Source organism: Macaca fascicularis, chromosome 12, assembly GCF_037993035.2.
Source record: "Macaca fascicularis isolate 582-1 chromosome 12, T2T-MFA8v1.1".
Taxonomy (NCBI): Eukaryota; Metazoa; Chordata; class Mammalia; order Primates; family Cercopithecidae; genus Macaca; species Macaca fascicularis.
Window position 1 is genome coordinate 130,418,633 of NC_088386.1, and position 13,708 is coordinate 130,432,340.

General features: G+C 49.3%; 1 protein-coding gene and 1 long non-coding RNA gene across 2 annotated transcripts; both read right to left on the reverse strand.

Moving 5' to 3' along the window:
* Window positions 1–1,994: 1,994 nt before the first annotated feature.
* On the reverse strand, window positions 1,995–2,954 carry LOC141408241 (uncharacterized). The gene is made up of 2 exons (XR_012421604.1): window positions 2,816–2,954; window positions 1,995–2,492 (listed from the first exon to the last, which is right to left on the reverse strand). It is a non-coding gene; the product is annotated as an uncharacterized lncRNA (long non-coding RNA).
* Window positions 2,955–8,361: 5,407 nt separating this feature from the next.
* On the reverse strand, window positions 8,362–12,401 carry ARL4C (ARF like GTPase 4C). The gene has a single exon (XM_005574692.4). It carries the CDS (start codon window positions 11,883–11,885, stop codon window positions 11,307–11,309), a length of 579 nt encoding a protein of 192 aa, XP_005574749.1. The 5' UTR covers window positions 11,886–12,401; the 3' UTR covers window positions 8,362–11,306.
* Window positions 12,402–13,708: the final 1,307 nt, after the last annotated feature.

Below are 13,708 nucleotides of genomic sequence, written 5' to 3' on the forward strand. Positions count from 1 at the left end.
AGGTGGGGGGGGGGTGTCTTCTGTTGCTTCCAGTGTTCTATTTATTTCTTCTGAAAACCAATGGTTATTCATCATCCAATACATGAGTATTGCTAAGTACCAGGCCCCGTGCTAGGCTCTGGGGATTTAGAAATCAACACGTTAGATAAAACTCTCTGCCTCCGTGGTGCTTTCATTCTAGGAGGGGGTGGTGGGCAGAATAATGATCCCCCAAATGCTCATGTCCTAATTGCTGAAATCTGTGAATATGTTACCCCACATGGTAAAAAGGACACCGTGGGTGTGATTAAGCTGAGGACCTTGAGGTGCGGAGTTTGTCCTGGATTATTTGGGTGGGCCCAATGTCTTCATAAGGGTTCTTATAAGAGAAAGGCCAGAGTCAGAGAGAGATTTAAAGATGCAGAAGAGATTTGCGGCTGGCTTTGAAGATATTAGGTTGGTGCAAAAGTAATTGCATTTTTTACCGTTAGTAACTCCAATTACTCTTGCACCAACCTAATAAAAGGGAGGCCATGAGTCAAGGAACGTGGGCAGCCTTCAGAAGCTGGAGAAGGCGAGGAACAGTCTGCCCTGGGGCTGCAGAAGGAACAACCTCTGCTGACACCTGGATTTGAGGCCATCTGATTCCTAGAACTGTATGAGAATGCATTTGTGTTATTTGGGGCCACTAAGTTTGTGGCCATTTTTTTACAGGAGCAGTGGGAAACTAACACATAGGAGAGACAGGCAATGAACAAATAATTGAGGAAAATGCATATTATGTCAGTGGAATTATGTTCCATGGAGAAAAATGATGCAGGGAGGGGAGAGACAGTGAGAGATGGGAGTTACAATTTAAAATGAGGCTGGGGAAGGCCGTGCCCGGAAGGGGAAGTTGGAGCAAAGACCCAAAGGAAAGGAAGGATGGAGCCAGGCAGTCCCTTGGGGGACAAGTGTCCTAGGGAGAGGGAACTGCCAGTGCAAAGACTTCCTGCAGGGTTCCTCGACCTTAGTGCTATTGACATTCTGGGCCAGATCATTGCTTGGGGGGCTGTCCCAGGCACTGTAAGATGTTCAGTGGCATCCTGGCCTCTACCCACCTAATGCCTATAGCCCCCTCCCCTTAGTGGTGACGCCCAAGCATGTCTCAGGATACTGCCATTGCATCTGGAGGACAAAAATCACCCATGGTTGACAGCTGCTGCTTTAAAGGAACCAGAGAAACAAGGCTGAGGCACGAAATCTTCTGAGGTGTTGGCATGATACAAAGCCAAGGTCTGGCAACTCCCGAGGAATGAATGAATGCTCTGATGCTTGCATTCAGGGAACAGCAGCATCAGGCTCACTGGGAACTTACTAGAAAAGCAGAATCTTATGACACACCCCAGCCCCACCAACTCAGGATGCAGGATACAGCAGAATCCCCAGGCAGGCCGTAAGTATGCCCATCAGATTTGAAAGGCGCTGGTTCAGAGATCCCTGTGCGGCCCTTCTCCGCTGCAATGGCAGACGCTGCACCAATTAGGAGTCCATTCATGAGACAGATATCCTGGGGTACCTGCCATGTGCCAGTTTCCAGCTCAGGGCCATGTAGAGCTGCCTCATGGCAGGTGCACAGGCTCTGAGGTCAAACTGCCTGCGTTCAAATCCTCACTCTGCATAGTAGCACTGTGACCCTGGCAAGGCACCCAGCACCTCCAAGCCTGTTTCTGTATCTCTGTAGTGAGGCTGATGATAAAACTAGTCCTGATTCCATGATGTTTATTGTCAGGGGTAAGAAGAACAGCCCATCTAATGTGTTTGGCTCAGTGCTTGACACTCCAAAAGTGGTTGACCTTTGTTTTCAAGATTATCTGTCTGTCTGTCTGTCTATCCAAAGGAGGCAGCTGGTGCAGACAGGAAGTATATGCCTACCTCATAGTGCTTCAGAGAGGATTAAATGTCTCCGAGATGACTGTCAAGTGCTCAATTCAGCATCTAGTATAAAACAAACACTCCATGAATGGCAGTAATTAATATTATCAGAATAATTTCTTTTGAGAAAATGAGCAGTGGTAAAGGGCTTAACAATGAATGACGTTCTCAGCTGTTTACTCTGAATTACACTCTTGTGGCCAGAACATCCTTGGCTCCTTGGCAGTAATTGTCAAACGAGGCTGGGAGCAGTCAGTCCTTCCGCTCCCCCAGACTGGGCCAAGCAAGGCAGGTTTCCATCTGCTTGTGACCTGTTGTCACACACAGAGGGGGTGGAGAGGCTTCTCTCACGTGGCAGCTCTTGTGGGGAGCTCTCATTGTTTTTGCAACGTCAGGGTTGGTGATGGTGTCTGAAGGATAGCTGAAATCCCAAGCCCTGAGTTCAGGCAGTCCTGGGTTGGTTATTTCAGCAGTTCGATGACATTTTCTAAGACCCATGTTCCTTTCATATTTCCTTTCTGCCATCCTTAGTGTCTGGGTTGGCTCTCCTCATGGTATCAGGATGGCTGCAGTCACTCCAGGCATCACATCTTCATTCACTGAAATTCAGAGGCAGCAAAGGAGAGCCATATGGTCTCTATGTCTCATTTTCCAAAATAAAATTTTTTTTCCAAAGCCCACCCACTCTCTCTTCTACAAAAAGCCTTTCCTTTCATCCTCATTGGTCAGAATGGCAACATGGCCTATCCTAAGCAAATTGCAGGCAACAGCAATGATTGATTTTATGGTTGATACTAATTTCTCTTAAAGCTGGGGATAGGGTAGCCTTTTCTGAATACATAACCATGAGACAGAAGGTGCCATCCAAGCAAAATCAGGGTCCTGCCAGCAAGACGATAAGATATTGATCTGTATAGACTACCTGCAGTATCTCCTTCTGAGGCCTTCACCCCACATCAGATCCTTTAATCTCTGATTCCAGCATCCAATTATCTATACAACCAAATGCAGGAAGAACAGAATTAAGACACAGCCTGGATTTCAGGGGGAAGTGGTCATTCTCAATACTTCTGCAGGAAATTCTTAACTCTATGACAGCAACCAGATTGCAGGCAGACCACACATCTCCCTTGAGGTTGATGGAGCCCTGGTTTAGAACCCTGAGCTGGGCCCACACCAAGATTCCCATCCATCCCAGGATTTCTAATCAGCTAAGGCATCTCTTGGGAAGAACTCCATGGAGGGGACTAGCGGGCTGATACCCCCAAGAAAGGCTCCAGGAGAGAGAGCCAGTGTCAGATAAAAGGGGGATTCTGGGATGGCACAGCATTAGACACTCAGATAATCCCTGGGCTCTTTGATTCCTGTGTTCCTTATGTGCAAGAGCAGACACTGAGGAGCCAGGCCCCAGAAATACCTGCTGGACATTGAGAATGGGGCAGACCCAGGTGGGGTCACCAGTGTTTGGGACCAGCAGTTTGGGCCATCATGCTGACCATGATGATCAGCTTCTCAAAAACCTGTAAAACTCCCTCCAGGAGTCAGGGCAGGAAAGGAAGTGGAGGAGGCTGAGGACACATGTACAATGAACATCCCTCCCTGCCCCAGGAAATCTCTGAAAGAGTTGGAGAAGGATTTTGAGGGGGGGCAGAATTCTTCACATTGCAGGTACCGGGACCACAGAGTAATACGCTTTGGGAACATACATTGCTTCCGGCTCTACTCCAAGGCTGGTGTGGCTTGCAATGGTGGGTTTGGTTAAATGTGTGACTTTCTCTTTGGTAAAATGATGGATGCTTTGCACTGGAGTCAAGCACCTCACTGGAGCATTTAGGCCTGACTCACCTACCAGAATATCAGCCCTCTGAGGACAAGCACTTCGCCTATATCACAGTCTCCCTAATATTGTGGGTGTCACAATTGGCTGTCCATACTGTTTTTGGAAGCCTTTTTTATTCAATAAACACAGCATCCCAGCACAATTCAAATTACATAGCAATGCAAATTTTCATTCATGTAATGGATTCAAACACATATTTATGAAATAAACTGTTGCAATCATCATTACTTACCATGATGCCTTTTAAATGTCACAAGTGTAGTTTTTTTAGTTGTTATGTGGCGTAGGCAGTTGAAATTAACTGCACAGTGAGTTAGCGTTTAAGGAAATGGAAACATTCAGGAGTAGCCATTAGAAGAATCAGAATTCTGCAAACCACAGAGAGAGGAGGCTTGTTTCCCCCACAGTCACTTACTGGAAACTTCCACTAAAGATTCTAAGCCCAGAATCTCGCAAGGAGAGATGTCTTCCCTTAGGAAGTCTCCTTTGGTTTACTCTCCATGAGCTGGAAGTCTTATCAGTGAAAATGAAGAGAGGGCAAGCACTAGGGCTGTTTGGCCTGTCTGTGAAAAACAGACCAGCAGAATTCCCCTACAAGCAGGGGCGGGCATCCTGCCATCAGCGGGGAGAAGGGGTCACAGCCGAAGCATCATATGGATCCCTGCCGTGTGTATGACTTGCCTTGCAGCTTGCACGGTGCTTTTCCATCTAGTGTTTCATTTTACCTTTAAAACAATCCTGAGAGGTAAGCAGGACGGGGATTCTCAGCCTCATCCTGTAGTTGAGGGGTCTGAGGTTGAGAGGAGTTAGACAGGTGATTCATTCAAGATCACATCCCCAAATGCAGACCCAGTGACACCTGACACTCCTCCCTGTCCACCCTGTGTGGGGTAGGCATCGTCCCTGACAAACACTCCTGAAAGGAAAACTGAAAACAAAATTATTCAGGGACAGAATCTGAAACAGGACGGATTGTCTTCTAGACACTGGGATGTGCCAAGGAGAGAAAGCAAGGTGCAGTGCTAGGACGTCGGCAGAGACCTGGCGGTGGGGGAAGGGGGAGGGGAAGGAGGTCACCCTTTCTGTTATCAGCATGAGGGTGGTGATACAGGCTGGCAACACAAACCCTCCATCCTCGTCTTCCTAGATCCGGAGCACCAGATTTATTTATTATTATTTTTTTAGACGGAATCTCGCTCTGTCGCCCAGGCTGGAGTTCAGTGGTACGATCTCGGCTCACTGTAAACTCCGTCTACTGGGTTCAAGAGATTCTCATGCTTCAGCCTCCCAAGTAGCTAGGATTACAGGTGCCTGCCACAATGCCCCGCTAATTTTTTGTAGTTTTAGTAGAGACAGGGTTTCACCATGTTGGCCGGCTGGTCTCAAACTCCTGACCTCAGGTGATCCACCTGCCTCGGCCTCCCAAAGTGCTGGGACTACAGGAGTGAGCCACCGTGGTTGGCCCAGAGCTCCATATTTGTTTAAACTGCAGAACCTTCCCGATCTAAGAGCAGCAGGTTAGTGGAGCCTCCAAGAGCCCAGCCCTTGGGTTGAAGGGACCTGGGGCTTAAACTAGTTCCACCCTTGCAGAACATTAGCTAATCTCCTCTTAACCTCGGTTTCCTCATCTGTAAGTGCAAATAAAATGAGTTGGTATCTTGGGGCCTTTGGGAGGAAAAGTTATCAAGCATGTGAATCACTTAGCATGGTACCTAGCATATACTAAGCACTCAGTAAAGGCTGCCATGGCTATTACTACGATCATCTAGGACTAACAGGGACTATAAACTGGGCTGTGCTTAATGGTACTACGCTAGAGTAATTTTAATTAACAAATGCAAATGAGATGCTTGCCTTCTAAAAGGCATGCTATAAAAACAACTTTAAAAATTGCTTGTTTTGGTTACATCTTTCATGCCATGCTGCCATGCTCCATGCAGAATGCAGTCACAGTTACATTCTGCATTAGGAGCAGTTCACGCCCAGAGTTGCATGTCAGGTGGTACCATTCAAAGAAAGCCACTGCATATTCTGAGAACTTAGGTGGAGTAAGTAACACAGATCTTTCATTCTCACTTCTAATCTTGGGGAAGAAACAACAGGCTACTTTCTCAGAAACCCTCACATTGCAAGTTCCTCTCTGAAACTGACGCAGCCCCACGCTTAAGTTCAGAACTGGTGCAAAACAAATGTATAAAATCCTCCAACGTCTTGTGCAAATTCTATTTTAAACGAGTTTCAGCTGAGCCAGGGAGAGCCAGAAGGAGAGGGCTGTTTTAAGGATAAGTGAACATGTACGAGACAGCCGAATGAGGAGAGAAGAGAAATGCCTGCGTATCAACTGAGATGGCGGATTCCTTCCTGGCAGGCAAATGCCAAGCTGTGGGCATCAGACCTACATCAGGACGCAAAGCAGAGAGGTTATTCAGCTGGGCAGCCAGAGAGCTGCTAAATCAAGGACTGTCAAGTTCTGCGTTTGTTCTCTTCTTACTTTTTTCATGTCAAACCTTTAATGTTCACATCAGTTATATGCACATAATTTTGTCCTTCCTTGCTACCACATGATCGTGACATCAAAACAGTCTAACAGTTAACGCTGGTAACAGGATCGTTCCAAGAACCCAAGCTCTGGAGACAAGCATAAAGACACAAAACAGTAAGGCCAGGCGTCCCTGGTCTACCAAAAAAAACTTATAAATGAAGAATCAAAACCGTGAAGGAAAAGTTCAGACTGGGGGAAATAGGACAGTGGCTTTGGATTAACATCAACCTCCTTGTTTACTAGTGGTCAGGGATGGGGTCACTTGCAGTTAATTTTCTAGAAAACAAAAAATGATTGATGTTGTCTAAGTATCAGATGTCACTCAGCTCCCCAATAATGTATTTGTTGAATCAAGGTTAAATTAAGGTCGCCCCATAAAGCAAGGGTTTTGGTCTTTGCTTCTTTTGATTCTCAACATTTTTACTCCTAGAGAGCCACAATAGTTTCTAACTGGTTTTTCAGCTGTTTTTTAGGTTTCAGAAACAGCATCCGTGCCTTTTGATGTAATCTAGGTCCCAATAATTAGTTCCTGCAGCAATGTGAATTACTAAAGTCAAGCCATGCTCATTTTTAAAGAAAAACCTCTAAACCCACAAATGTGTTCACCAATGTGTAAGTTTCAACACGCTTGGTTGGAGCAATGATTTATCTCATAATACTGATCTGGAAGAATAACATTTTGTCTATTTTCGTTTACATATTTAATAGGAGATAATTTTATTTAATGCCTAAAGTTTGTGACTAATTGACAGGAATTAAGTCATTCAGCCAATATTTACTGAGCAACTGCTATATCCTCAGTACTATGCTAGGCACCGGCAATTAAAGATCTCCCTGCTTTGAGGGAATCACAGCCTAGTGATATGGGATGTATGAAAAGTAATGAATTCAAGAATCTGGCAACCTAAGTTTGACACCTAATTCAGCCTCTCACACCTTTGGAGGAGAAGACCACCTGGGTTGATCAGAGAGTCTCCAGCTGCTTGTTTTTCACTCAATTCTGGCCCGAACACAGAGTCAGCAGCCTAGGTTTTAGTGGGATGAGGATACCAAGAAGTATGGCTGAAAGGGAGAGTGCAAGGACCTGACTTAAAGGCCTGCAGGAAGGTTAGGTTATCACACATTCCTCATGTTGTTGGCAGCCAATAACAACAAATCTAAAGCTATTGAGCACTTGCTGTGTGCCAGGCATGGGGCCGAGCGCTTCACTTGTATTATCCTGCTGCATCCTCCCAACAATGCTTTGAGGCACAATTATGATCCCATTTTACACATGAGAAACTGAGGCTCAGAGGGAAATGACTTGAGCAAAATCACAGGGCTCTAGGCACTTGAGCCAGAATTTGGAACTGGCTCTTTTGGGCTCCATGCTTAAGAGACCCCACACCCCATTGGGGTCTTAACCATCACTTAGTAACAATTAAGCCTGTCGCTTAACACCTGCCAGGTGCCTCCAGGTGCTACCCATTGCACCCATTCAAGGTTCTATTGGTTCTGGCCCAGTCGCATTTTTCTCTAGAAAGTGGACCTTTTCTCTGCAGTCTACAGAGTGTGAGGGTCTTACTACACCTGCTATTTTAGAGAGCTCAAGCCTTGGACTCAAAAATCATGGACTCAGCCAGGTACTGAGCAGAGAGACACAGCCAAGATAGAGCAGCTTTGTAACTTCCAGCGTTCTTATATTAGCACATAGCTATTTCCAATTTTACAAAATTACATTTTTGAAGTAATTACCAATTAATGACCTTTTTAGTAAATGAGAGTGCTGAGGAAGGGCTAGACATTGAGGCCATTTTCCTAAAGGATTTGGGATGACTCAGTGGAAGGCACCCAGCCGAAGGGCAGGCTCAAGTGAACGAGTCTCAAATGCATAGAGACTCCTGCATTTTAGCGTCCAGATCCACCATTCACGGCAGACCTAGACCCTGATACCAAAAATCCAGAGATGACTGATACAGCCCTAGAACCGATTAGAACTCCAGACACCATCTTGTGATCCATCCCCTCACTCAGCAGAGGTCTAGAGAATGAATACCAGCGACGTCAAAAAAAAAAAAAAAAACCCCACAGAAAATCTCCCCAGTCGTTTGATTGTATAAATAATTTATTTCTGTTCACAGCATCATATATGCATTATAAAAGGCTATGGAAACAAAAAGGAGGATGATGAGACAGAGAATTACAGCAGTAGAAAGGAAAACAGAAACCAGGGCACACAGTCCCAACACCAGAACAGAGAATTTGGGAAGATAATTGCTCTGAAACAAAACTGGCCTCCCTGTGTCTATTAGAAAACACTTCCAAAGCTCACGAAGGGAGGCCAACTTCCCCTATGGGAAACCCATTCACTCGCCAAAGGGCAGAAGGCATCATAAATCACCCATTGATACATTGGTCGGGGCTCCCTGTCCCCCCCGGTGACCACTCCAAGGTGATTTGATCTGTGCTTCCTCTGTTAGGTCAGAGACAAAATGGGTTAATATTAGGTCAAACATTACAGAAATCAACTGAGACTCTTAACTAGTAGTTGATACACCACAGGGCTTTACTTTACTGCACAATTACTAACAGTTGATTGCACCCTTAAGTATTGATTATGCAAAAAACAAAATCATCTCGCATCAGTTTTAAAGCATGACAGGGTTTGAACAGTGATGTTGAACCTAAGTATTGTTATCACGAGAAGGTTACAGTATTTGGCATCTGCAATGTCACAAAATAAATATATTATTCTCTCAATAGTGTGGAACTACCAAAATGTCAAAGTGCTTAAGAAATTGTCGCATGTGAAGAAAATAAAGAAAGATGGATTTTTTTTTTAATAATTCTATACAGAATCTTCAGATGATGGGACCAGCCCATTTAGAAATCAGTGAATATGCTGTCGATATGTAAACTGAAATCTTGCAGGCTTTTCAACACTGCTTAGCTAGACTTTCTCTACTGAGTTTCTACAAAAAGACCAGCATTGGAGGGGTACCAAATACACCGACGAAAGAGAAAAAGCAGCTGGGCTGCTAGGTTTCTGCGTTTAAAAAATTTCATATAGGAATTGGGTTTCAAACAGGAAGCCAGAACTTCTGCCTCTGGTTCTTAAATTAACATTCGGTGTGTAATGGACAATAGGCATGGCCTCATAATTTGACGAACTCACATGCTCAAGCATGATCATGTCCCATTTCTACAGGTCTCCTTTGTAAAGAAATGTGTAACAGTGGGGGGAAAGTCATAATTCTATCTGAAAACATGGATTGTAAGAGGGACTAAAAAAATCAAACAGTATGTTTTAAGTTTCCCTTTTGATACTGTGTTTCAGGGTAAATGACAGCTTCTGCAAACCAAGACTGAGTCCTGATTCTAAAGGATTTTTAAAATTACATTATTAAAAATATGTATTTATTCTTCTTTCACTTTATCTATTTTCCAAAGCCTCTTTCAAGTAAACTGTGAAGTGCCTGAGTACCAGTGACCATGACGTCACACTTTCTTTTATCTCAAGCACTCATTGTTGTTTGCATTTGCCCAAAGTGCTGGCTGGCTCCGAAGGCCAGTTCCCACAAGAATGAATTCAGAAGGGCTTCATCCTTGTGTTTTTCCTTCTCTTTTAATTCCATGCAACGAGGTCAGCTTTTGCAAGGTGGGGTTTTATTTTTTTGGTGCATGACATCAAATACTCTAACGAGACATTTTGAATGAAATACTTAAACCAGATAGGCCACAATGAACCAAATTAGAAATCTGAACATGTCGCCACTTGCAGCGTAAAGGAATATAAAAGGGCAGAGCAAAGTCTTTTTTCCTAAGGTGAATATTTCTAAGGTAAGTATTCATTTGTAAACGTGTTTTTTTAAAACATGTCTGAAAACCCATCATCACGCGGTTAGTATTACAAGACATCCCTTGGTTAAAAAAAAATACCATCTTGCAATTCAGCACACATCTGCAGCTGGTGTGCTCACCCAAACCAATCAGTAGGCTAAGAGAATTTAAAATTCCATACATATGAGTCTAGGTATTAATGCCGATTACACAGTACAGAGGGAGGTCCCTATATCCACACACACACACCCCATCCAGCATTTACACCAAAAGCCTTACCCTTTAAACACCTTTAACTATCGGGCAAACAGTAAATGCATCATTGGCCACCACCTCCAATAGTTCGTCTTTTTTTTTTTTTTTTTTTTTTTTAATTTTTATTGGTCTCTTTGTGTGATAATGACCTACACATGGATAGGGTCCAAACCATCTGGAAGATGTCTGATTCCAGGCTGAAAAGCAGTTCTCAACAACACTGGTCTTCTGCAGCCACCACAAAGCACCAGGAAAAGGGCATCTCCGCGGCCATCCCCAGCCAGGCCAGCACAGCGCTCCGTGCCCGCTGCACCATCCCAGGCAGTCCTCTGATGACCCAAACCATCACCTCCTTTGGGCCCAGAGCAGGACAAATGAAATTTCAACAGGGGCCTGCCCTGCGACCGAAAATTACTCAGCTTCACGGCCCCTGAATGCAGGGAGAGATGGTCCCCCCAGAGCCAACATGCCCCCCAGGTGGGTACGCCCAGGGTTCTGGGAAATGCATACCTCAGGTAACTCACAGGTGCGATCCCCCAGTGGGGGCGGGGCAGCCTGAACTTCTGGCCCAGCAGGAGTAGGAAGAAATCGCTTTTGTTTCTCCAACAATTGAGCCTCGCAACTGGGGCTGGGAGGGCGGACAGCAGGACCGGCACTTCCACTCCCCACCACGGTCCCCCGACCCCTTCAGTAGCTCTGGCGTTCAGACAAAAGGTCCCCTGAGCTGGGGGTGGGGGGCAGGCCGAGAGCAGGCCGGTAAACCAGCCTTCGCAGCTCCTTAAGTCACCAGTCCTGCATTTGGATGCAGAGATTCCGTTTTAAAAATTCGAAGCATCGCTTTGGTTCGCTGTCTTTGTTCGCGGGCGCGGGTTCTCGCTCATCCATCCATCCATCCATCCACCCATCCATCCATTCATTCTTGACGCACTCGCTCGCTCCCCGGTCGCTCCGGGCGCATTACCGCTTCTTCTTCTGCTTGAGGGACTTCCTGCGTTTCAGGATCATCTCATAGAGCTTGTCCATGCCCTCGGTGAGGCCCTCGCCGATGATGGCGCACGCCGGCTGGACGTGGTAGGTGGTGGCCGGGATGAGCTCGTGCAGCGCCAGCTGCTTCTCGATCTCGGCCACCGGCAGCGACTTGGGCAGGTCCTGCTTGTTGGCGATGACCAAGAGCGGCGTGCCCTGGTTCTCGGCGAACTTGGTCACCTTGTGCAGCTCCGTCTTGGCCTCCTCCAGCCGGTCCACGTCCACCGAGTCCACCACGTAGATGATGCCGTCCGTGCAACGGCTGTAGGACTTCCACAGCGGCCGCAGCTTCTCCTGGCCGCCCACGTCCCAGAAGTGGCAGCTGATGCCCTTGGCCGTGCCGTTGCTCAGCTTGATCTTCTCGGTGTTGAAGCCGATGGTGGGCACAGTGTTCACGAACTCGTTGAACTTGAGCCGGTAGAGCACAGTGGTCTTGCCGGCCGAGTCCAAGCCCAACATGACGATATGCAGGGACTGAAAGGCCGAGATGTTGGAGGAGATGTTGCCCATGGCTCCTGGCTGCGGCGCCGGCCACTGCGGCTGCGGCGGGAGGGCGCCGCCCCCCGAGCAGTCACGGGCCCAACGCAGCCGGGCGCACCTGGGCCCCGCCCGCCGCCGCCCGCACCGGCCCCGGGCTCGGCGTCCCCCCGGGCGCACGGCTCAGTGCGCTCAGACGCCGCGGGCCCCGCGCCCTCGCTGGCCGGGCTCGCGATCGGCGGGCATCGCTTCTCTAAGCGCGGCTTTGTCTCCCACGAAGCCGCCTCGGATGTTCGACGCAGGAGGCTCGCGCCCGGCGCCCTCCCCAGGCCTGGGCTCGCTCTGTCGCTTCCTCGGGCCGCGCCCCCGCGCTCCGGCAGCGCCCGGGCTCTCCGCTCTCCCAGCGCCCGGCGCTCGCCTCTGGCCTGGGACGGCGCCGCTCCTGCTCTACTTCCCGCTCCCGGGGCGCGGGCTTCCCCGGGAGTCGCTGTCCGCGCGGCCGCCTCACAGTCCCCGCAGTCCCCGCGCCGCCGCAGCAGCCGCCAGCCTGCAGCGGCCGGAGGGCGCCCGGGCCCGCCCCCTCGCGCCCCGCCCAGGACCCGCCCACGCCCCGCCCCGGGCCCCGCCCCGCACGCCGCCGGGGGTCAGGCGCGGTCCTCCCCGCCCCGCCGGCCGTTTTCGCGCGCTTCGCTGCGTCCCAGCCGCCACCCCCCGGCCCCTCCCGCGCCGCGCGGCGCGGCGCAGACACAATGGGCCCGGAGCCGGCTCTTCCTCCCCAGCGGCTGACGCGTTTGCAAAAATAGCTCTCGGCTCCCGGAACCCCCGCCCGGACCCGAGCCCTGCCCGGCCGGGCCGCAGCGGTGGGCGACCAGCCTGTCTGAGGGAGTGGGTTCCCGGGTCCCAGCCCTGGGCGCGAGGCGGGGCGGGGCGGGCCAGGGTGACTGGGAGAGCGCCGCGCTGAGGAGTTAGGGCGGCGAGGTCGGGGCCTCCAACCCCAAGATGGGACGGGACGGGGCTGGCCTCAGTGAGCCGCCAGCCTGCGCTCTGGATCCAGAGGCGCGTCCCCACCCACCCTCGCGCCGCGGCAGTGGCCGACCCCGGCCCCTGCCCCTAGTGACGCCCAGGCTCGCCTCCTGCCTGGGTTCCAGCGGGCTGCACCCGGCCAACGCCGCCCTCCGGAGCCCAGGCCTGTGCCCAGGGCACCCTGGAGGCCTAGCCTTTCTTGCCCGGTGGCAGCGGTTGGGGCAGGGGTCGGACCTAGGCCGCGATGGGGGATTAGAAGACCTCCCTGCCCCAAGTAACTCGGACAGCTCACCCTCCCAGACACTCGCCTGGGCTGCCTCATTTCGTCCGTCCCCATCGACTCTGCTGACATCCCAGGGGAAGCGTCAGCATTTCGGGAGAGCACCCCTTGCCACCCGACTTTGGGAACTGAGAACCACCTGCCCGCAGGTGAACTACTCCGCAGAAATGGCAACAGCAGCCCCGAGGGCTTAAAGAAAATGTGTCTACAGCTTGGAGCTGGTGGCATCGTGGGTTACAAACACTGATATTTCACGGGTTCCACCTCCTGTCACCCCGATTCAGTGGTTTTATTCTGGTTTGCAAACACGTAACAAATGCATATCCTCCCTTGGTGCGGAGAAGTATATTATGGCAAACACACAGATCTGGGGAGAGCTGCTGCGCAGGAGACAGCCGGCCACAGCATGGGCGACCGCATCTTCCCAGCTCTAGCTTGTGAGACAGAAACGATGGAAACGGGGTCAAGGGAGAAGAAAATGAAAATGCTAATCATTTATGAATAAAAGCTAGAACTTTAGACAAATACTTTATGACCTTCCGTTCACAAATCA